Raw genomic sequence first — 22118 nt, 5'->3', positions numbered from 1 at the left:
TCAAAAGGAATTAAGAGAATGCAGGTTTTATTTTTTAATACATGCCTTTAGCCATAAGATGGCTTTCCCATACAAGACATGGCATGGTTTGTAGTGCCCCAATTCTCTTCCTGAATGTCGCACACACTTACTTCTCAAGGACGTCATGCCTCCCTTGCCGCTGCTCATCTTTCTGTTGTGCACTTCCAAGCCCACGATCTGGTGGCATGTGCTGATGGCAATAAAAGGTGCAGTCTCCCCCACCAAATAATAGAGCCCTACCTCATACGATTGGGATCTGGAACAATTAACTTTTGGTGAAGAAAGAAAGTAAGAAACAGTGGAAAGAGCAGACAGAACAACGAGAGCACATAAGCATTATGAATTAGTCATCAGCTAGGCTGGATAAAGAGACAGAACTCATCTGAGTAGAGGCAGAAAGTAAAGTACCAGACATATAAAAGAAAGAGCAGATAGGAAGAGGCGAGACAGCAGCCAAGCAAGGGACAAGTCATATAAAGGAAACCGCAATTATGAAGATGGAGAAAGCAGCCAAGCAGGTAAGAGAGACATCCAATGGACAGATAAACCACGCATGCAAACTCCTAGAATAGCCTTTGCCAGGCTATACTCTAAGGGACTGACGGATGCCGCTTCCCGCGAGACACTGCATTAAAACGTCCAGCGCTTGAAATGAAAACATATGCACTTCTTAAAGTAGTGTAAACAGAGAGACGTCTGACAGCACTGACCGGACAAAAGCTGCCTCAGCCACCAACTTTAGAAACCATGTTATAACAGTGGGCATTTCAGAAAGAACTAAAACTTAATGATGTTATTGCTAACAACCGCCTCGTATTTGGTATCCACAAATGTGACTGATGAGTTTCACCCAAACAACACTATGTGCAAAGCGGAATCCTGAGCTTCCACCTGCCACATGCTCTCGACCACTGTCTGTACAAACGCAACAGTGCCTTGGCTGAAACACGCCTTAAAAGTAAGCTTCAGATTTACTACAGGGAAAGCGTGAAACAAAGCAAATAGGAGCCAGGCATACCTGCACAAACGGCTCCTTGCCCGCCCCAGCACAGTAGATAATTTTAAGGTTGATGGGCATTGTCCGACTCCTCATGGCTGCAACGGAAGCATTGCTGTCTGCACTATGTTCCTGGTTGCCTGCAGACTTATGTTCACCGTGCGCGCGGTTTCCTCACTTTCTGAAAGCACTACTGTGTTTAACCAGGCCTGAGGCGCCACCCGAAAAAAATCTAGATACCCCTGTCTCAGCCATGATTAGGCAGCGGTCACCGCCTCCGTCTATAAAGTCTACGCACACAACATGGCGGCCGGTGGAGCGAGATACGAGGTTGCCCTAGAGGATCAGCGCCATCACACGCGGAGGCGGTCATGCCCGAGAGACCATGAGGGTGAGAGGGCTGCAACAAAACTGCAAGAACCAACCGAACTCAAATGGAAATCCGGACTATAGCCGCCTCAGGCACAGAACGTGTCACGAAGTAACACGTAGCATGCAACTCTTACAAAAACCCATATGGTACCGCTATTCGAGGTGAACGCGCGGCCTCACCCTTTGTAGAATGGCATAAGGACTGTAACAGTGCCTCGCCTGTTTAAGGCGAGAAATGAGTACGGTCTTGACTCCCGTGATGTCCAGCCCACTACGCTTTAGCTCGGACTTAAGGTCAATGACTCGCAGCTCGGTGATCTTCTTACCCTCGGAGACAGCGGCCGCCATTTTGCAGATGTGCGAGAAGGAGAGAATGGAGCAAGCCACCGAAGAGCGCGAGTATGAAAAGCGGCGTCGCAATGCGCGTGCGCCTACTACGTAGCTAACCAGCTAGAAGCTGAGGAGAAAAAAAACCAAGCTGAGTGAGGAACGCCGGGCGCGAAACAGCGCGGTGAGAGTGCACAAGATGCAGTGCCGTGAGCGTGCACATCGGCGCACGCTGAAAATTGTCGGAGAAGACACGCCGACCTCCGAGTCTGGCTGCTGTGAGGACACGCAAAGAGCCCGGTGAGTGTGGGGGTGTGTGAGAGGGAGGGGGGTGTGTGTGTGTGTGTCTGTGTGTGTGTGTGTCTGTGTCTGTGTCTGTGTGTGTGTGTGTGTGTGTGTGTGTGTGTGTCTGTGTGTCTCTCTCCACGGTCTAGGCACAAGCTGTTCACTGTGAAGCGCGTTCACAGACCTGGGTCGGCTTGTGCCCAGGTCTGTATCGGCTCGCTCACAGCTCTGACTCCCTTGGCAGGGTGGAAGGCGGCTATAAGTCTCGTTGGCGGCAGCGCTTCGCGCTGCAACGCCAGCGAGACCTAAAAAGGGGGAAAGGAAAAATGACGTGAGTTGTCATAGTAATGACACCGCAAGCTAAAAACGCTACTATTCTTACAGGATCAAGGGGCGATGTGGTGCGAGGAATACACAACTCGTCACGCCCAATAAATGGAGCAACTGATAGTTTAAGAACAATGAAATAAATGGTAGATACATTTACAACAGCAAAACCCCAAAACAACCCAATTACTGGGTCAATGCTGGAAAAGGAATGCTACGCTGTACTTCAAAGAGGCACTTGCCTACGTCAGTAGGTATTGGCAGGCGCACATAATGTTGAATTAGTCTGTACTGAAAATTATCATAAAAAAACAATCTGCAAAGGAATCCAAGTCATGGTAAGCCATTCATAGGAAGAGAAAGGCGCCTATAAACAGAGAGGTTACGCGTGGTTGGGTGCACCATATAAATAGTAGAGAGTAGTGAAGAACAGCAGTGCACAATGCAACTTGTAAATAAGGTCTTAGGCTCATTCCATTTTACTGGATAACCCGAAAGTAGCAGTCCAAGATCAAGATTTTTAATCAGAAGAAACAGTGGGGTCGACAGGAGATTAGTGAATCTTCCTCAGAACTCGAGGAATCAAGAGTATGGGAGGAAACAGGTAAGGAAGCTCAGAGCCTCAATCTAACTGAAACGCATCCTCCAACGCTCCCTGCATCGAATACTAAAGATGCAGAACGACAAGCAGTGCGCGTTCTCGTCAGTGGCAAGCCGGTCCAACCAAGGGAACCCCCACATCCTGAAAATGTGATGGACCGCCTCCGGATGGAAATGCCACTCGTGATCAGTCAAGTACTGCCGACTGAGACTGTCCGCTTGCACATTCAGCACTCCGGCCAGATAATAAGCAATCAAACAAATCTGATGGTACTGAGCCCAGTACAACCCTACTCCTCCCTGTTTGTTGATGTACCACATTGCAGGAGTGTTGTCCATCAGGACCTGGACCAACTGACCGCGAAGGGAGGGGAAAAAAGGCCCTGAGAGCTAAACGTATCACCCCCAATTCTAGATGATTGATCTGAAACCATCTTTCCTCTGGAGACCAAAGGCCTTTGACCTCCAGATCCCCCAGATGAGTTCACCACCCTAGAGTGGGGGCATCTGTTATTACTTTGGCCACCGGAGAAGGAGGTTGAAATGGCTTCCCTTGAGACAGGTTGTCCGAAACACTCCACCATAACTGCTCCGCTGCAGTGTCTCTGGAGATTCTGACCACCTCCTTGAGATCTCTGTTGAGTTGAAAACACTGCCTGCAAAGGCACCACTGGAGTGCCCTCATGTGCCAGCGTGCATGTTTGACCAACAGTATGCAGGAAGTGAACAGACCGAGCAGGCGTTAGATCTTCAGGACTGGAACAGACGCTCCGCTCCCTCTTGAAAAATTGGAATCAAAGCCTAAATGTCTAGAATCCTCTGAGGAGGCAGGAAAACATGATTCCCAGGCATTTCCAGTGCTGCCATATGAATAGGTTGTGCTGAGAGGGCACCAGGTGAGATTTGGGTACATTTATCGAAAAACCCAAGTCGAACAGTTGTGTTGTTATCTGCAGGTGATGAAGCACCAGCTCTAGCGACTTTGCCTTGAGCAGCCAGTCGTCCAGATACGCAAAAACGGGAATCCCCGATCTTCTGAGATGCGATGCTACCACCGCCATCACCTTCGTGAAGACCCGCGGAGCGGATAAAGACCGAATGGAAGGATCGCACACTGGTAGTGTTGTGATCTCACCGTAAAAAGGAGATGCTTCTGATGCGACTTCAGGATGGAATGTGAAAATATACATCCTGTAAATCGATTAACGCCATCCAGTCTTCCTGCTGCAGCACCAGAATAACCTGAGCTAGGGTCAACATCTTGAATTTCTCCTGTTTGAGGTAAAAATTCAAGATCCTGGGGTCTAGGATCGGTCTCTATCGCCCATCCTTTTTGGGCATCCTTGACCCCTTTCCTGCTCCGGAACAACCTCTATGGCACCTTTCTGTAGCAAAGACAGAACCTCTTGTTGCAGGAGCAACAGATGGTCCTCCTGAGCACCAGACCTGGTGAGGGGGGAAAGAAGGGGGAAAACTCCTGGAGTAGAAGGGCATATCTATTTTCTACAAGATCCAAAACCCAGAGATCTGATGTAACATCTCCAATTTCATAGAAAATAGGCCACCTGACCTCCCACGGGACAAACATGCTCCAAGATGGGGGATCTAGAGCTGTTCCCTGCAGTACCAGATGGGGGAACAGGAGAGGAGGAGGAGGAGGAGGAGGAGGAGACTTGCTGACGAGCTGAGCCTCACAGGCAACCTCTACCTTTCCCTCTGTATGATCTATACAGAGGATTCGCCTGTTACTACTGCTGGGCCCGAAAGGAAGGAGTCTTGCCAAACCTGCGAAATCTTTAAAAACAAAAGCCTCAGGGCTTATACTGTATACCCAACAATCTAGCTGTGGCCCTACTATCCTTAAAGAACTGCAGTGCTGAGTCTGCTTTAGTACCAAAGAGGCGAGACCCATCAAAAGGCAAGTGCTTGAATATAGCCACTCAGCAGACACATTGCATTTGTGGATTTTAAGGTCATACTGGCTGAAGAAAACACTTTTTTAGCTGATTGCTCAATCCTCTTAGATTTCCTATCTCCAGGCGTGGATGGGGAAGAGCCTGTAGATTGCTTAGTAGAGCATGATGCCTGAACTATTAAGCTCTCAGGGGATGGGTGTTGCGATAGGAAAGCCGGATCCCCAGGTGCTACTTTGTATTTTCTTGCAACCGATCTGGACACAGCAGGGGCAGTCATAGGAATCTGCCATACCTCTAAAATGGACTCAGTCAAAGCCTCATTAAAGGGAAACGGAGACTCTGTTACGATGTGGGAGTGGGAAGAACTTCTGTCAGGATGTTAGACTTAAGCCCCACAGTAGGTAATTGCACTGGTAAGAAAAGACCTCCTGTGATGGAAGGCCTTTCGGAGTTCCCACTCCGTAGATATATCTAAACCACTAGCCTCCTGCAGTCCCTCAAATTCCTGCATAGGATCAATAATTTCCCCTCTTCAGCCTCTTCCTGCTGCTCCTGGAATTCTTCCTCCTCCAGCAGTTTCTGTGCTTCTCTTTGGGATCTCATCCTGGGTATCGGCGATACAAGGTGTGGCGCTGGTGACTCCAGGACCGGCGTCGATGGAGGCTCCACAGGAGCAGTGGAGGGCGTCAGGCGGGGCCGAGTCTGCGCTAGACCAGAGCCAGATGGCACCGGCGAAGACTCCAACCGTACACGTCCTTCGACGGAATACACCCGCGTTGAGAACATCGACGTCGGGAGAGGCCAACTTCCCGGGGTCATTGGCATGAAAGGCCTGTATTGTACCTGAGCAAAATGAGTTGGTAAACCTCCCAGGTTGAAGGTAAGCAGTCCCATGGGGCCAACTGGCGCGCCAGCAGGGTTAGCCGGTCTGACAAACATGCCATACATCGCATTCAAGAAATGCGAAGGATCCATTCCTAAAGCCAGAAAGGGTGGGTACAGATCCGGTGCCACTGGTTCATAAACAGCCTGAGGAAGCTGCTTGACAAGCTCCGGTTGCGGCACAGACGACCCAGGAGCCGGGTATAGAGAGGCTGGAGGATAAGACGTTGCTTCTTTTGGCACCGGAAAACCTCTTGAAGCCAGAGAGTGTGCCAGAGTTACCTGAGGTGAAGGGGAAGGTGAGACCTCATCCTCTCTGTGATGCCGGAGTACTGGGGACCCCGACTTTGGGGTCTTCTCTTTAGAGGAACGATGTCTGGAACCATGATGTCACTTCTTGTGTTTCCGTGACGTTTACCATGATGTCACTTCTTGTGTTTCCCCGACTTCTTTGAGGTGTGAGGAGTCAGAGACTCAGACTTCGATCTCATCCTTCTTAGGCCTTCTTCTGCTTCTTCGCCCTAGCCATGAGTAACTTGGCCTCCCTCTCCTTGAGAGCATTCGGATTCATGTGTCAGCACGAAGAACACCCCTGGACTTTGTGGTCCGACGAGAGGTACCAAAGGCAATCATCATGGGGGTCAGTGATGGCCACATTCCCTACAAAGCTTGAAACCAGACTTTTTCTGGGCAGCCATGTCACTGCTACAATTTCAGGAAGAGCCTGCAACAATGAAACTCTCAGAAATGGAGAGCCCTGGGAAAATACAGGTATGCGTCGACCGCGCTGAAAAAAGGATCGATTGAGCCCTTACAAGCCCATTTGTCTGATATTCTCAATTATTCTCTTTCCCTAGCGCAACAGGGTTGTGCAGTAGCAACAGTCAAAGGCTACTTGTCTGCCTTGTCGGACTTTCTCTGCTTACCAGACACACCTTCTTTATTTAAATCTCCCATAGTCCTTAGTTCCTGAAGGGCCTCACTAATAGGTTTCCTCCCACTCCATTTATCATGCCTCAGTTGGATTTAAATGTAGTCCTTAATTTCTTCATGGGGTCTCCCTTTGAATCCCTGCATAGCTGTCCACTAGGGTTTATAACATTTAAGACAATATTTCTGATTGCAATTACTTCTGCCAGGAGGGTTAGTGAGCTGCAGGCCCTTAGCTCTAAGCTCCCATTTACCTCAATTCATGCAGATAAGATGGTTCGTAGGACCAGAGCTGCTTTCTTCCCTAAGGTGGTGTCTCACTTCCACCTAGGGCAATCTATCACTTTACCTACTTTCTATCCCCCCCTCACCCTTTTAAGGAGGAGGAGAGACTTCACTGCCTGGGACCTAAGAGGGTGGTTAGCTTCTACCTGGACAGCACTAAGGACTTGAGGTTAGAAGACCAACTCTTCATTGGATATATGGGCAAGATGAAGGGCAAGATGAAGGGCAAGGTTGTCCACTGAAGAACACTGTCCAGGTGGATCATCCTCTGCATCAAGATCTGCAACACCTTGGCCAAGAAGGAGCCTCCTGAAGGTATTTGAGCTCATTTCACCAGAGCTAAGTCTTCTTCTTCTGCTTTAGCTAGTAGTGTCCCTGTCGTAGACATCTGCAAGGCGGCACCTTGGGCCTCCCTCCACACTTCCGCAAAGCATTATTACTTGGACTCGGAGGGGAGGAGGGACGACCACTTTGCACATTCTGTGCTGCAGTATTTTTTGGTATGAGTAGGCGGGCACCATACTCCGAGAGCGGAACTGCTTGGGGATTCAATTCAAAAGGTGAGGAATCCACAGGAAAATGTATCCATCAGAAAAACAATTTACTTACCTTTGGTAACACTTTTTCTGGTGAATAAACTATCTGCCTGTGGATTACTCTCTGACCCACCCGCCGCCCCGTTGCCTGCCTGTTTATACCTAAAAATAATGAACATAGGCATTTTATTACGAAATACTTGAAATAGTGTAGTATTTGTCACTAGGAAATGATTTAGAATTTCCAGTTTCTTTATTGGTTTCTATATACTGTGTATACTTGTGGAAATGCTGTAGGTTAGACTCTGTATTGGCCTTGTCACAGGAAGTCCTTGTGTAATATTGAGGTCAGTCATTCCGTAATCCTTCTTTTTTCTTTGACCTGCATTAGTTCTAAATGTATTCTATTTAGATTACGGGAGTGTGGTTAAGGTGGCAACTGTGACTTTTCGAGAGAGATTTATACCAACTGGAGTGACCTCATCCTCCACATCCAACCTTGACTTGGTGGGTATTTTAGACCGCCATGTGAGCCAGGGCCCACAAAATGGTGGCACAAAACAGGTGAGTTGTTACTATTGGTGGCTGAGGCTGGCAGCCATCACTCAGTCTTTCTTCCTACAGGTCACTTTATGCTGCTGCATCATCGATTAGCAAGTTAGAATGTGATGAAGAGTGACCAACATGGTTGGAAGCCTGTCACACTCATGTGAGTGGTGCGGAATGCTCTACAGGCGGTTGCAGGGTGTTGTCACGCACACATGAGGTGTGCGTGATGAAGTGCAGGCCGTTGTGTGAAACCTGTCGCCTGCTGTTTGTAGGCACTTGCTGTGTTAACTCAGTAAATCCTGCCTCATTTTCGGAATGTGACAAAAGAGGAGCAGAATCTAGTGCTGTGGTTTATAGCTTGGCTCAAGAGAGAGTGCTTATGCATGAACACTCTCCCATTTCCCTGTGGTCATTGATATCACTAGTGAGCTGTAAAAGTTAATTACAGGTAACTATTGACACGGGGAAGGATTTGTTAAATAGTTGAAATCAAGCGTACATCTTTTATATCTAACAACTCGCCATTTGGAAAAAGGAAACTGCTTTTGACTTTATGAAATTGATGTTCATGCTGTAGTGATTGTATCTAACCCTTTTTAACATCGAGCCCCCCCCCCCCCCCCCCACCACCTTGAAATTGAATTGAAATTGAGTGGTATTTATATAGCCCAGGGCTACCCGGAGGCATCCCAGCGCTTTACAGAGACAGAGGCAGATGAACAGAGCGGGTTAAGGGAACAACAATGTCTTTAAGGATCTGCGGAAGGATAGATGGTTGGGTTCAGCTCGAAGGAAGTGCGGGAGAGAGTTCCAGAGTTTGGCAGTGTGCAGGGAGAATTGACAGCCTCCACTTCTGGCTTTTTTTGGTTTTACGGATGGATGCTAGGTTTGGAGATTTGGTTCGGAGGGCTCTGTTGGACTCATACCGCTGGATGATGTTGTTAAGAATGGGGGGGCCTCGGTTGTGGAATGATTTATGGGCAATGCATAATGATTTAAATTTGATTATTTCCCCGACTGTAAGCCAATGGAGGGATTTCAGGGCTGGTCTGGCAGATTGCATTTTGGGAATGTTAAGCAGCAATCGTGCAGCGCGATTTTGGGCGGTCTGTAGCCTGGAAATAGTGGCCATCGGGGTCCCCAAATAAAGCGCGTTTGCGTAATCCAGCCTGGACAGAACGAGGGCCTGTACCATGATCTTTCTGGACCTGAACGGCAAGATTGGAAGGATTTTGCAAAAGATTTGGAGGAGACTGTAGCATTTAGCGGCGGTCTTCCGTGCCTGAGACTTGAAGGACAGGTCCTGGTCCAACCAGATGCCTAGACTCTTTAGCTGGGTTTTAGGAGTGGGGGCCTTGCCTAAGACAGTGGGCCAGATTTCTCTCATGTCAAGTGGGGAGCGAATTCCCAAGACCATGATTTCGCTCTTGTCCCCCGTTCGTTTCAAAAAGGAGTCCCTCATCCAGAAGGCTATCTCTTGAAGACAAGTGTATAGGCCTGGGAGGTTGCTTTCCTTTTTGTTGAATCCGCTCACCAGCTGTGTGTCATCCGCGTATGTGACAATGTGGACTCCAAAGGCGAGGGTACGGGTATATACGTTAAAAAGAGTAGGGCTTAGGAATGAGCCCTGAGGCACACCACAGTGGAGGTTTTTTTTTTTTGAGGTTACCCATTATGAAACACTTGGAAAGACCTATTATCGAGAAACGACTGGAGCCAAGCCCGAGCGGTTCTGGAGACACCTATGTTGCTAAGCCTATGAATTAGGATGTGGTGGTTGACGGTATCGAAAGCCGCGCTGAGATCAAGGAGCAGGACTACCGCTGTGCCACCCGAGTCGACTATCTTTCTAGCTTCCTCCACTATCGAGAGCAAGGCTGTTTCTGTTTCCTGGAGTGGCCGGAAACCCGTCTGTGTCTGGCGGAGAAGATTGTGTGTCTCTAGGAAAGAAGAAAGTATAGTTTTGAAGTGTTTTTCAGTGATTTTACTTATCCCGGGCAGAAGAGAAATGGGGCGGTAGTTTCCTAGATCTGACTGGTCCAGGGAGGGTTTCTTCAGCAGGGCCTTTACCATGGCTTCCTTCCAAGCAGGGGGGACCACTCCTGATGCGAGTAAGGTGTTAACTAAGTCTAAGATCACCGGAAAGACTACCTCCGCTACCTGGGAGAGTAGTCGTAGGGGAACGGGGTCTTTGGGGGAACCACTTTTAACTCTGGAAAACAGTTTTTCTAGCTCTGGCTCTAGCTTCTGACAAAAATGTTGTGGAAGCTGGTACTCTGCATCATTGAGTGCCATTCCCTCCTTCAGAGCCCAGGTCATATAAAGTAAATAATATAAATAAAGTAAGAGTGTTTAGCATACTAGTTGTGCTGCGACATTTAACATCTACAGATCTGATGGCAATTGAATTTGTTAACAATGGAAATAATATTGGAAACGAAGGAACTCTTGCAACATGGAAAAATGAAGAGACTGTAACTGAAATTTTACAAGAAATCACCAAATTTGAGGAATGGGGAATATCACTCATTATCCCAGTAATCCAACGATATCCGTCTCCATTTATTTCCAAAATAAAAAGTCCAGGAAAAAATAAAGTTCCCTCGATACTAAAAGGTGCAGAAGGGGAAAATATATCTCAACAAAGGAAAATAAAGCAGGGATTGCCCGCAAAAGGATGGACAGGAGAATGAAATTATAGTCTAACCGGAGAAACAGCAGCTCCCACTACAAAAATCCTATCCTGGAACATCGCAGGGGCAAAAGGAATCCTACAGGACAAAGGAAAGATAGCATCCTGGGAAAACTATGAAATAATTATGCTACAAGAAACCTGGCTGAGAGCTCCGGTAGCTGTCCCATGTTGGACAGGATATCATGTTAATGCAACACGAACGCAACAACACGGAAGAGCAAAAGGGGGTCTTGCTGTTTACATCTCAACATCATTAAAATTCTCGACAACTTAGGTGCTATCAACAACTCCAGCCATGCAAATAATAAGAATGGCCCTGGGCACACAATCAGGGGCAAGCACTGTTATTTTAATCAACATCTATGCTCACCCTAAAACCAAATTAAAAAAAGATCTCTTCAAGAAAGTCTTAGATGTCATCACAGAATACCGCTGTGAACACCCAACATGGGAGATAATTCTCACCGGGTATTTTAATGCAAACTTATTTCACCCTCAAGAAAAAGAAGAAGATAACATCCTTGTAGCAAACGGAATCTGGGCTGTAGAAACGCAGCAGTTTCTTGAACAAAACCGTAATGATAAAACAGGCCAGCAATTGATACGAGAACTTGAACATCTGGGAATGCGTGCCTTAAAACGGAAAAATAAAACAAGATAGACCTGCCAATTGCACTTATATTGGCCCACGTTCGAGCTCAACTCTGGACTACACAATAGTAACTCTCCCACTTGTTAGGCAGACAATTAGCTTTCAAATCAAATGCTCAGCTGATAGTGATCACTCAGCACAGCATATCGAACTTAAAATAACATTGTTTAAACATCGAGAAGCCCCAGCCATTGAAGGGGAAATATCAACAAATCATTTGAAACATCTACGGTGGACATGTAACACCCTACCGGACATCGCTTTAAAAGCCAAAAATCTAATGATATCACTTGAGCTAGAAAATAAAATAGTTTCAGAAACATGGACCGTTTTTCTGGAAAAACTAACTGATGCAGGTGTATCCAACAAATGCACAACTAATAACCGAAAATATACCAATAATAACCTGAGCCAAACATCACAAAGCTTGAGAAAGCACTTAAGAAAGGCCCTGCGAAAGGCTCAACGTCTGAGTCCGCGGTCAAAGATATGGGATGAAGTACACCTATTAAAAAGGAAATACAAAAAACAAATCTGGATCGATAAGAAAACCGAAGAAAACAACTTTTGGACAAAATTGTTATATAATGCAAAAAGAACTGATGCTAGGGCATTCTGGGGCCTTGTAAATTCCATGAATAGACATTTTAAAACTATCAAAATTGTCCTGCGTTACTGAGCACGCATGGGTACAGCATCTAATCTCTACTTTCTCAATAAATACTAAGGACCATCCATTCACAGTCGTGACGAAGCCAAATGAAAAGCAGAAAGAAGATGCATCTCAGTTGACAGCACCCTATGCTGAAACAGAAATACTACAGATCATAAAAAAAAGTAGGCTTGACAGTGCACCGGGTCCAAATGGTGTTCCACAGGCAATTTATAAGCAGGACCCCAATTTCTGGGCATGTAAGATTGGCAGCCTGTTTCAGATGATCAGTACTACTAGTAGAATCCCAGAAAGTTGGAGAGGTGGGATTATTAACCCAATATATAAAGCTGAAGATCGCACAGATCCTGCAAATTATCGCCTGATCGCGTTGATAGATGCAGAGGCAAGATACTATGCATCCTTGATTCTAATTGACCTGATAAACTGGTCAGATGAAAAAAATAAAATTTCCCATGAATCAGTCGGGGTTTTCGACGCGGCACAGGTACAATATCAAATATATTAGCAATAGGGCTAATTGCCGATAAAAGCCTAAGACGGCTACGGGCACTGCACCTATGCTTTGTGGATTTTAAAGCGGCCTTTGACCGCGTCAATCGACATATATTATGGGCCAAACTTAAGCAACATGGCTTACCAGACACACTTTTAAACCCAATCATCGACCTCTACACTAATACCTGGATGCAAGTTAAGATTGCCGATGGTCGGAGGCTCACACGGAGGATCCATACTAATGAAGGGCTTAAACAAGGCTGTGTATAGGCCCCGTACCTTTTCAATTTATTTATGGCTGACTTAACACCAAGGCTAGACGGGGTCAATTCCCACCCACCACGGCTGGGTACACTGCCACTAACACACTTGTCCTATGCAGACGATGTTGTACTTTTAAGCCATACGAGAATCGGATTGCAACGATCAATTCATGAGTTAGCCGTTTATACCAAAATAAATCTAATGGAAATAAACATTAAAAAAACAAAGATCATGATTATAACAAACTGCCGACCGAAACAGCCAACATTTATAATTGACAACATCAAGTTGGAAGTAGTTGATAGCTACAAATATTTGGGCTTATACTTGGACCGAAGGTTTTCATTTGCTACGCATCAGGAAACAATTGAAAAGAAGGGAACTGCTCTACTGTTTGCCTTTTGCAATATTCTAAAACGACTAAAAGGCCCATCGTTTGCCCCACTTCTTGCTGTTATGAAAGCAAAACTACTTCCGACTATTACATATGGAAGTGTGGTTCATCATGGGAAAAGTGCACCATTATTAGACAAAATACAAACACGAGTCTACAAAAGAGTATTCCATCTGCCATGTGATGCCTCGCCAGCCCAAGTACGCCTGGAGTTTGGATTACAACAATAAGAAATACACAAAAGGTACGAGACAATCACATTTTGGTACAAAATCTGGTTGAATCAGAATCTAGCTATCAACTCCGCACTCTGGGAAGCGCTGCAAAATGATACAAAATCATACTACGCAAAGTACTTTAATTCTTCATTGAAAATAACCAAGATGGAGGCTCTCTGGCAAAGGAAACTGCCATGGACATCTTTTCAGATGATTATCAAAAAAGCGGCAAAAGCTCGCTCATTAATTGAAGATAAAGCAACCTTAAGCCGACGTGCGCATGCATGGATGGTCCTACAAGAATATACCGGGCCTGAGCCAGCAGCATATCTGGCCTTAACATTTCCGCCCTATCTGAAAACTAAGTATATGGAGTTGCGCATGGGGAAATTGCCGTCTAATGCCGATCAACTGATCTGGAGGGCCCCAGGCCGAAAAGATTGCGATCTATATGGAGCAGCAGTACAGGACTTTGCGCATTTGATATGTATCTGCCCAGGGTTAGGGCGCTGCCGTCAGGACTTGCTTAAGAGAAAGTTTAATGAAAAATGTATACGTACCTGTAGATCGGCATTATTAAGGAGTATGAACTCAAAGGACCCACAATTAATTTGTTATATAATCAAATTTTTAACCTATTTTGAGAATCTGAAGAAAGAATAATGTTGCAATATTAGCAGATCTTGAAAAAAATTGCAAAATGTTTCTTAAGCTTGATATTAACTGACTTCATCTGATGACGTTATGGAACATTGTAATGGTTTTAATTAACTACACAATAAACTATTTTTACTTACTTTACTTACTTGTAGTGCTTGTGCTTAATATAAAGGTCAAACAAAAAGTCTCCAAGAAAGAATTAGCACCAAAAATTACATTGGTGCTTTATTTTTCACATAAAACACAAAATTTATGATAGATTAGTAATAAAACTCCCAAAACACAGGTGAGGAGTGTGCCTGTTTTTCTCCACAGAGACGGACAATGTGTGGATATATTCTTGCTTTTGCCATCCTCAGGTTGTGCTCCACTTCCAGTCTTGAGCAGTACCTGGAAACAGGAGTGCTCGCAACATTTTGTAAAATATTTTCTTCAGTTTAATATAGAGCCAACATCACCCAAAGGTATTGGGGCGCTTTACAGGAGCATCTTTTACATGACACAGACACATTCATTTTTTGTGAGCACAGGGACATTAAGTGATTTTGCCCAGAATCACAGGATGTTGAGCAAACACCAAGTATTGGCTCCCCAGCTCCGCGGTCATCGGCTCTGGCTGTTGCGCCACATCTTGCCCCTAGACAAGATATCAGAAAAAGGGAGCCTAAAAGAAGTAATGGCACAGCTGATCAAGAAGTGTGTGAACGCATAAGGTCTCTGATATTTCTTATGTGTGCCTTTTCCACACCAAAAAACAATATTTTCTTTTAAAAGAACACGTGACCAATAATATTGAGCAGGTACATATTTAACATTTGCTCATAATGCTAAACATGTTGCTCTTAGAGAGGAAAGCCTTATTTCTAAGATGGCACCTAGCTAAACAAAAGAGTCCTTACCATGTGCTAAAAACAATGCCTCTGATGCACTACTATGGATGTGCTGTCTAGTAGGCTAAACGATACACTAAACTGTCACTAGAATGAGGAGTGACATGTTTACTCTGCTGGGGAACTGTAAATAAATGTTTTATAACAGTGTTTGAACAAGCTCTGCCAGGCAGGTGTACTCCGAATCCAGAGATAAAAAGATAGAGGTCATAGAGCGTGATCTCTAATTTATAGATTATGTAGGTAAATAAACGCCTCAACTCAAGTAAACGTGTTGTGTGCTAAATGCCACATGCAGCTGGATGCCTATCATAATTCCCTACAAACTGACAGTGTTTCCTCAATAGTACAGGATTGAGCTAGTTCCCAGATCGAGGGGGACCCGGTGAAATGTTTTATGTCTCCTTAAGATAAGATGAAGGAAAGACTAACCGTTCTTGAATAGTTTGCAAGATTCCAGCCCCACTTGTCTAAATCCTGCCTTTGATCACCTTCCTGGTACAGTTTCCTGCTAGGAATGTTTCCTCCCTGGAAAACGTGTATTTCCACACTTTATTGGGAGTGCCGGCACAGCCTGGGTGTGCTGGAGATAAGACTCCAGTCACTGCCCAGCGGAGAATATTATTTTCCATTTTTGTTTTTGGATGAAGGTAACAATGAGGAAAAGACAAATAAATATTCCAAAAAACTGGACAGTGTGCCGCAATGTTAACCTTACAAGTCCACCATGATTTTGTTTGTCGGACGGAGGCAACCCCCCACACCATAAAGCCAGGTGCAGAAAAAGGGCAGTCACCATGATAGATTGTGAATTGATTGATATTAGTTTATTGTGGTGCTTGATCTTTACTTGGCTACATCGTAACAAAGATGCAGTTCTTCTTTTCCGTTGTTTGTCAGACACGAGAGAAACAATGTGCACACAGAGGTAGGCCCAGCACTGCTCTGTCACAGTCTATTGGCACCCAGCCTACACTATCCTTTCTAAAGATCAGGACTGAGGTCTGCACTGAAGAGACTCCATGCCGGATGAGTGGAAGTAGGCAATTCATCAGAATGCATATGTACAAGGTGTGAACACCACAAGAGCAGCAGCTCGAGCTGAGACACACGGCAGCAGGGGGTAAATCACTTTCAGCCTTACGTGGCGTTTTGAGCTGAAAGCAACAATGGCGCGACAATAGAAGAGAAGTGGAGGGGTGGAGTGCGCCCCCCCCCCCCCCCCCCTCCCCGGGGATGCTGCGCCCCCCCCCCCAGGGGGGCGCTCTCCACAGTTTGAAGACCATTCTGACATCTGAATACACTTGTAAAAAAACATTTAAATTAGTCTCCGTATAACCATTACTTTCCCTAGCATTGCATTTCACGTTTTGCTTTGCTTTGACTTTAGTGATGTTCTGCTATCAGTTTTCAAATGCTGACAACGTATTTCAACATACCTGTCACTATTCTTACCAAAGTAGGCATATATGATAGAATTGCAGCATTGTTTTCTCCTGTAATGATGTGAAATCCTTTACTGCATAAGAGCATCACGGACATTTTTAAAGAATTGTGATTTGGCTAAATAACAGTATAGGTTTTTTCCCTGTAGGACTTTTTTTTTATCAGCTATGTTAACATTTGTCCAGACAGAGACTAGAATTTAAAATATCACATTTGTTCCACGGACTAACCTTGTATTCTTTCGTGAAAGAGCTACTGTGGCAGTTATGCATTCAACTTTTGTATCTAAACTTGTGTTTGCTTTTATGTTTTACCTAGAATCAAATAAGGTGGGTTTGGCTCCTGAAATGGATATTATGGAATACTGCCATAAGGAATGGAGAGGACAAACTGCAGTTACAAACCTAATGAAAAAGGTGAGTGTAGTCCTATTATTGTCATACTAAGCACAAGTGTTATTTAGTTACAACATACAGCTAAATGGGACTTGAGTGCTCTCTCTTAAGGCCTGGAAAACCCACCCTCTTGTGTTCAGTACACAGAGTGCAGGCTTTGAGTCCGCTCCTTACACTCCACTGGTTTGTGAGGGTGCTATTTCTTGGATAATCTGCATGGAAGAGAGGACGCTCCAAGCTAACCTCCATTACTGGCTCAATATTACCCTCACCACTCATATAATTTGCATCTAGGAATCCTGGCAGATGACACCTTTATATTTTGAGGATTTTTCTTCCTTGTTTACAGCATGCCCCATGCTGGTCGTGCTAAGGGTGGTTTACAGATGTTGTTCTCCAACCTATTGCCTGTTGTCATTAGAAGATCTGTCACGTCCAGTCCTTACTATCAATTTGTGCGGTTGACCTTTAAGGAGGGAGTCTGATGTGATTAATATGACTTATTATAGCAATGTGTTTGATTCTACTCGTGAGTTCGTCAGAGCTCTGGCAGCTCACCTAGATGAGTTGCTATTGCAATTTAAGCATGCATGTTCAGTTGTATGGGGTGGAGATTTTGATATCCAAAAATGTAGCCATCTGGCAAGAAGTGTCTGTGGTTTTGCCAACTGGGCCGGGGAGGGTACCCTACATTTTAACACCGTGGGCATGGTAAGGGCTTAAATACTCTGATTCACAATTAGGAACTATTGCTACTGGAAGATTCTCAATTAGGTAATTCCTAGACTCATACATTTGTGGGAAAGGGTGCTCATTCCACAAATTACCTTCTAATGATTAGTTCTACTGTTGATAATTTCGTTTTTAATATCCTAGCCAAAACCGGGTCATCTGTAAGACAACGTTCGTTTAACCACACCTGTACACAGGTTTCTAAAAGACTGAGGGCTGCTTTACGTCATGTCCCAAGAGCTAGTGCCACTGTCAAACTTTTAAGGAAACACTATATTGAGGCTTTAGCAGCTAGGAAAAAGAAGTTAAGCGAAAAAGCTTGGCTGAATCTAGTACAGGCTGCGAAGACTAACAATATTACTTTGATTTAGAATACTGTAAACACCCTAATTTTGATAAGTGATTATAGTCTTGATCTAACATCACCCGTTCCCTCACAAGCGTGCGTAGGCCACTTCGAACCAATTTTCAACCCTTTAATCAGTAGTGAGTTCTCTATTCGCTATATATAGATGGACCAGAAAGGAGTCCCATTCCTATGATCAGTTTGATCTTGGTCTTATTGTTGGATGAGGTCCTGGGTGTAATGCACAATCATGCTAAAGGGTAAACTCCTGGGCCCGATGGTGTCCCAGTTGATGCCTTTATAGGTACGGGCCAGCTGTAGGCCCAACACTTACATGAGTTTTGAATGCTGCGTAAATGGGTTTTGTATCTCCTTCATGGGCTAAATCCATTATTGTGCCTTTATATAAGAAGGGTGATAGATCTAACCTGAAGTGCTAGCGTCCTATTTCCATCCTGGATTTATCCATGAAACTCCTCAACAGGGTTGTTTAGCGGAGACTGGATGACTGGGCAACCAAAAGTTCCATCCTTTTGGAGGTCTAGTATGAAGATGAAAAAAGTCTTTGAGGGTGTGTTTAAATTCTTTAGCAAAATTGGTTGTCGACCCATCAAGGAAATGATCACCATCTATAAAGCGAGGGCAGTAGCTGCTGCCACCTATGGTGGGGGCCTATGGGGCAGCATGCCTAGTAGCCCTTATCAGGCTGAGGAAAGTGCCTTTTTAAGGCTTATGTTCGGTAACCCCCCTCTTCATAGTCTACCATTATACATAGGGAAGTAGGGCTGAGCCATCTGAAAAATATACTGGTGCTTAAACCTATTTCTTTGTGGCATTCAATCTGGCTCAAACCTGAGACCAAATTAACAAAGGCAATCATACAGGATTGTCTAACGCTTGATTATGCTCTCAAAATACCATGGTTGTCCTTCATTAACAATATTCTTAGGTCAGTATTTGGCTTTTCTGGGCTTCAGGACCAGGCTAGGATGCTTACGCTCGAGAAATCGGCGGTGAAGGCTATTTTGTTTGATGCAAGGGCAAGAAAGAGAGATTTTGCTGATGAGATGCCACAAGCATTTACATATATGTCTAATGCTCTATTCGAGGGCTTTCAATCTTATTTGACCTGGGTGACACTAAGCAACATTGTTTTGTTTTGACCAGACTACAGTTGAATAGTGTACACCTCCAGGTTTCCTTTCCCAAGACTAATTAGTGAGCTATAAGTCCTGTGTGACAGAACCTCAGAACTGAGCACTCTGCACTTGATGCTTTCTCGTCTGTTTTATCTTGACTTAAGGAAGCACTTTCTAAAACCCATTTTTGTTGCATATGATATTAGGGATCTCAAAGCTGTCATACGTTTGTTGTGCACTATGGAGTCCCGTTGCCATATGTTATAATGTTGCTTCTCATATTTGCAAAGCAATACGCATTAGGTAAAGAATGTCTTATATATTTTGACACTGTATTGTTAGCTTATAATCAAGCCTTGGATGTATATTTTAATATTTTAAACTATTTTTATGATGTATTGTATTTAAGATAAATGTGCTTTTATGGCCTACGGGAATAATGTCCAAATAAAGATTTTTGAAACTTGAATGAGGCAATGTGTCTTCAAAGACTAGATTCAAAGCAGCATTTCAAAATACAGTTAATATGTAAGGACTGACTCAGAAAGGGAATTTGAGACCAGTAGCTTAGGGAAATCTTGAAGGTTTATTAAAACATTAAAGTGCAATACAGAAGGCAAAAATATAGTCAGCTGCAATAATTCAGTCATCAGAAACCAACTGCCATGAACGTTCTTAGCATTTTGAATAAATGCAGCAATGAACAAGTCTGGAAAGTAGATCAGGTCAAAATATGCAGCAAATCAATAAATCGGGGAGCATCCACACCACTTTAGAAACAGAGTAAAATGTGATATATAATGTAAGAAAAAAATGACAAAACTCCAATCAGTGGAACCCGAGATATGTAATTTTAGAGATTTCAGTGAAAATAGTGCTAGAAAGCACAAAGCTCCAACTGTGGTTATCTGGTCGTGTTAGTCCGGGACAAAGTCGCAAGTTCCGGTTTTGTAGCAATGGCGTGCTGGCCAGCTACAGGGACCCAGTAGGTCCTGCTAAACAAAGTTTCTTAAATACTGGTTGTGGAGGCATGCGCAGTCCCCCATTGCAGATACGTCGAGCAGCAGAGGTGATACAAGGTCCGGTGTGGAGATGTCATGCAGCAGCGGTTTCAGGAAACTGTGATGCGAGGGCCTGTGTCGTCATTGAGGATGCCGTTGACTAGAGGCTTGCGATGCTCAGTCCTGCGTCGAGGATGTGTCAAACAGCAATGGACAGATGAGCTGCGGTGTTCTGCTGTGACCACAGCTGGGCTGGTAAACCACCTTTAGACCAACTTCCTAGGGTCCAGGACTGAGGTGGCACTACTTGGGAGAGCAGGGCTCACAGCTGGCAGAGTCCCGATGCTGAGTTCAAGGTTGTTGGACTGTTCTGTCCACGAGGTTCTGATCAGGATGCCAGCCAGCTAGCTCTTAGAGTCACTATGAGGATCCTGGGTTCAAGATGCAGGTCCAGTCCTCCTCACTCAGGCAGGAGGGCAGCAGAGTGGCAGTTCTTTTTGTAGCAAAGCAGCACAGCTGACCTTCTGAGGCTGCCATGGGTCCAGGTGTGTACTGAAAAGTTGGGTCTGAGAGTACATTATTTATAACTGTGCCACTTTGAAGTGGGAGATGGTTCTTGATGTTTCCACCCAGCTGAGATCTCCGTCATCCCCTTCCTCCCTGCTGTTGGCCCCAATTTGTCTGGTGTCACAAAGGACTGGTGACAAACCTTTTGTGAGTGTGTCTAGGCAGAGCCTTTGTGATGTAGAAGTGTGGTAGGTGACCACTCTTCCCCCTTGTTAAGTCAGAGCCCATCATGCCAACACAGAGTCTTCCTTTGTCTCACTGTCTTGGAGCAATACACAAAGTCCTGCACCTAGTCACGTGAACCAGAAACAGAATACAGGCACCAAATGGTTAGTACAAAAAAATGACAACTTTCTAAAAGTGGCATTTTCAGAATGGTGACTTAAAATCTGACTTTACCATTAAAGAAGGCTTTGACTCACAATTCTTAGAACCCCAAACTTGACCTGTCCACCTGCTCCCAATTTAAAGTTACCACCTATTACATTTAATGAGGGAACCCAATATTGACCTATGGTAGAGGCTAGCCAAGTTAAGAGTTAAAAATATTTTTAAGAGTTTTTCACTACCAGGACATGTAAAACTTAAAAGTACACGTCCAACTTTTGGAATACATTGCACACTGCCCTCTGTGCTGTTCCGGGCATACCCTAGGGATGACTTCTACATACTAAAAAGGAAGATTTTGGCCTGCCATTGCAGCCTATGTGTCCAGTTTTATACTATCATTTTGACCTGACAAAATAAACCTTTGGCTAGGCCTAAGCCTTTTCTTTTTAATACATATGCCCCCCTAGAATATGCCATGAATCGCCCATAGGGCAGGGTACAGTCTATTTAAAATATTGGACATGTACGTTTTTCATGTCCTTTTAATGAAAAACTCCAAAATTAATGTTTCACTGCTGTGAGGCTTATCTCTCACATATGATAACATCTGGTTACCTTATTACATTTAAAAAGCAATAGCTTTTGATTGCCAGTGTATAGTAAAGTCCTGTCTGGTGTCTGATGATTTGTATTTTGAAACCCTGTTTAATGGTAAAGTCTGATTTAAAGTCACAGTTCTGAAAATGCCGCCTTTAGAATGTTCCAAAATTTCCACCAAGCACTCAAGGTTATTAAATCAAAGTCCACAGTAATAAAGTCAATTTCTTCCAATTTTTCTTCTCTTTATTCCATCATCCAACGTAATTCTCAAAACACAGCCAACACGTGTTTCGTCTTGTCAGTCTCAGTCTTCTTCAGGGCTGCAAACAATACAATAGCCATTGTTCAGACCATAATTCTATAGTTTTACAATATCTACACTAAAATCAAAATTCACCGAATTTTATGTAAAAAAGAAAGTAAACACAAGAAGGTACCTGTCACCAAGAAAAAGCCAAAAGCACCCAATTGTGACAGAAAAAATTGCCAAGTAGGCAGTACCAAAGTTTGAATCCCATAAACAAGAAAGATAGTCCGGTATAAGCGGAGTAACAACACATACCCCTCAAGCTTCCAATTCTTCTTAATAGC

The 22118-nt window shown here is 44.5% G+C and overlaps 1 protein-coding gene across 2 annotated transcripts in view; it reads left to right on the top strand.

Moving 5' to 3' along the window:
• Positions 1 to 22118, top strand: part of OTULIN (OTU deubiquitinase with linear linkage specificity) — a 364512-nt gene that overhangs the window by 323654 nt on the left and 18740 nt on the right. For both annotated transcript variants that reach the window (XM_078687593.1, XM_078687594.1), the window contains one exon: positions 16736 to 16833. In XM_078687593.1, coding sequence (XP_078543719.1) covers positions 16736 to 16833 — 98 coding nt within the window. The remainder of the gene's footprint in view (positions 1 to 16735; positions 16834 to 22118) is intronic.

This window comes from Lissotriton helveticus, chromosome 4_1 (genome assembly GCF_964261635.1).
Source record: "Lissotriton helveticus chromosome 4_1, aLisHel1.1, whole genome shotgun sequence".
In the NCBI taxonomy this organism is placed as follows: Eukaryota; Metazoa; Chordata; class Amphibia; order Caudata; family Salamandridae; genus Lissotriton; species Lissotriton helveticus.
The sequence above is the reverse complement of the archived record's forward strand: the minus strand, read 5'-3'. Positions and strand labels throughout refer to the sequence as shown.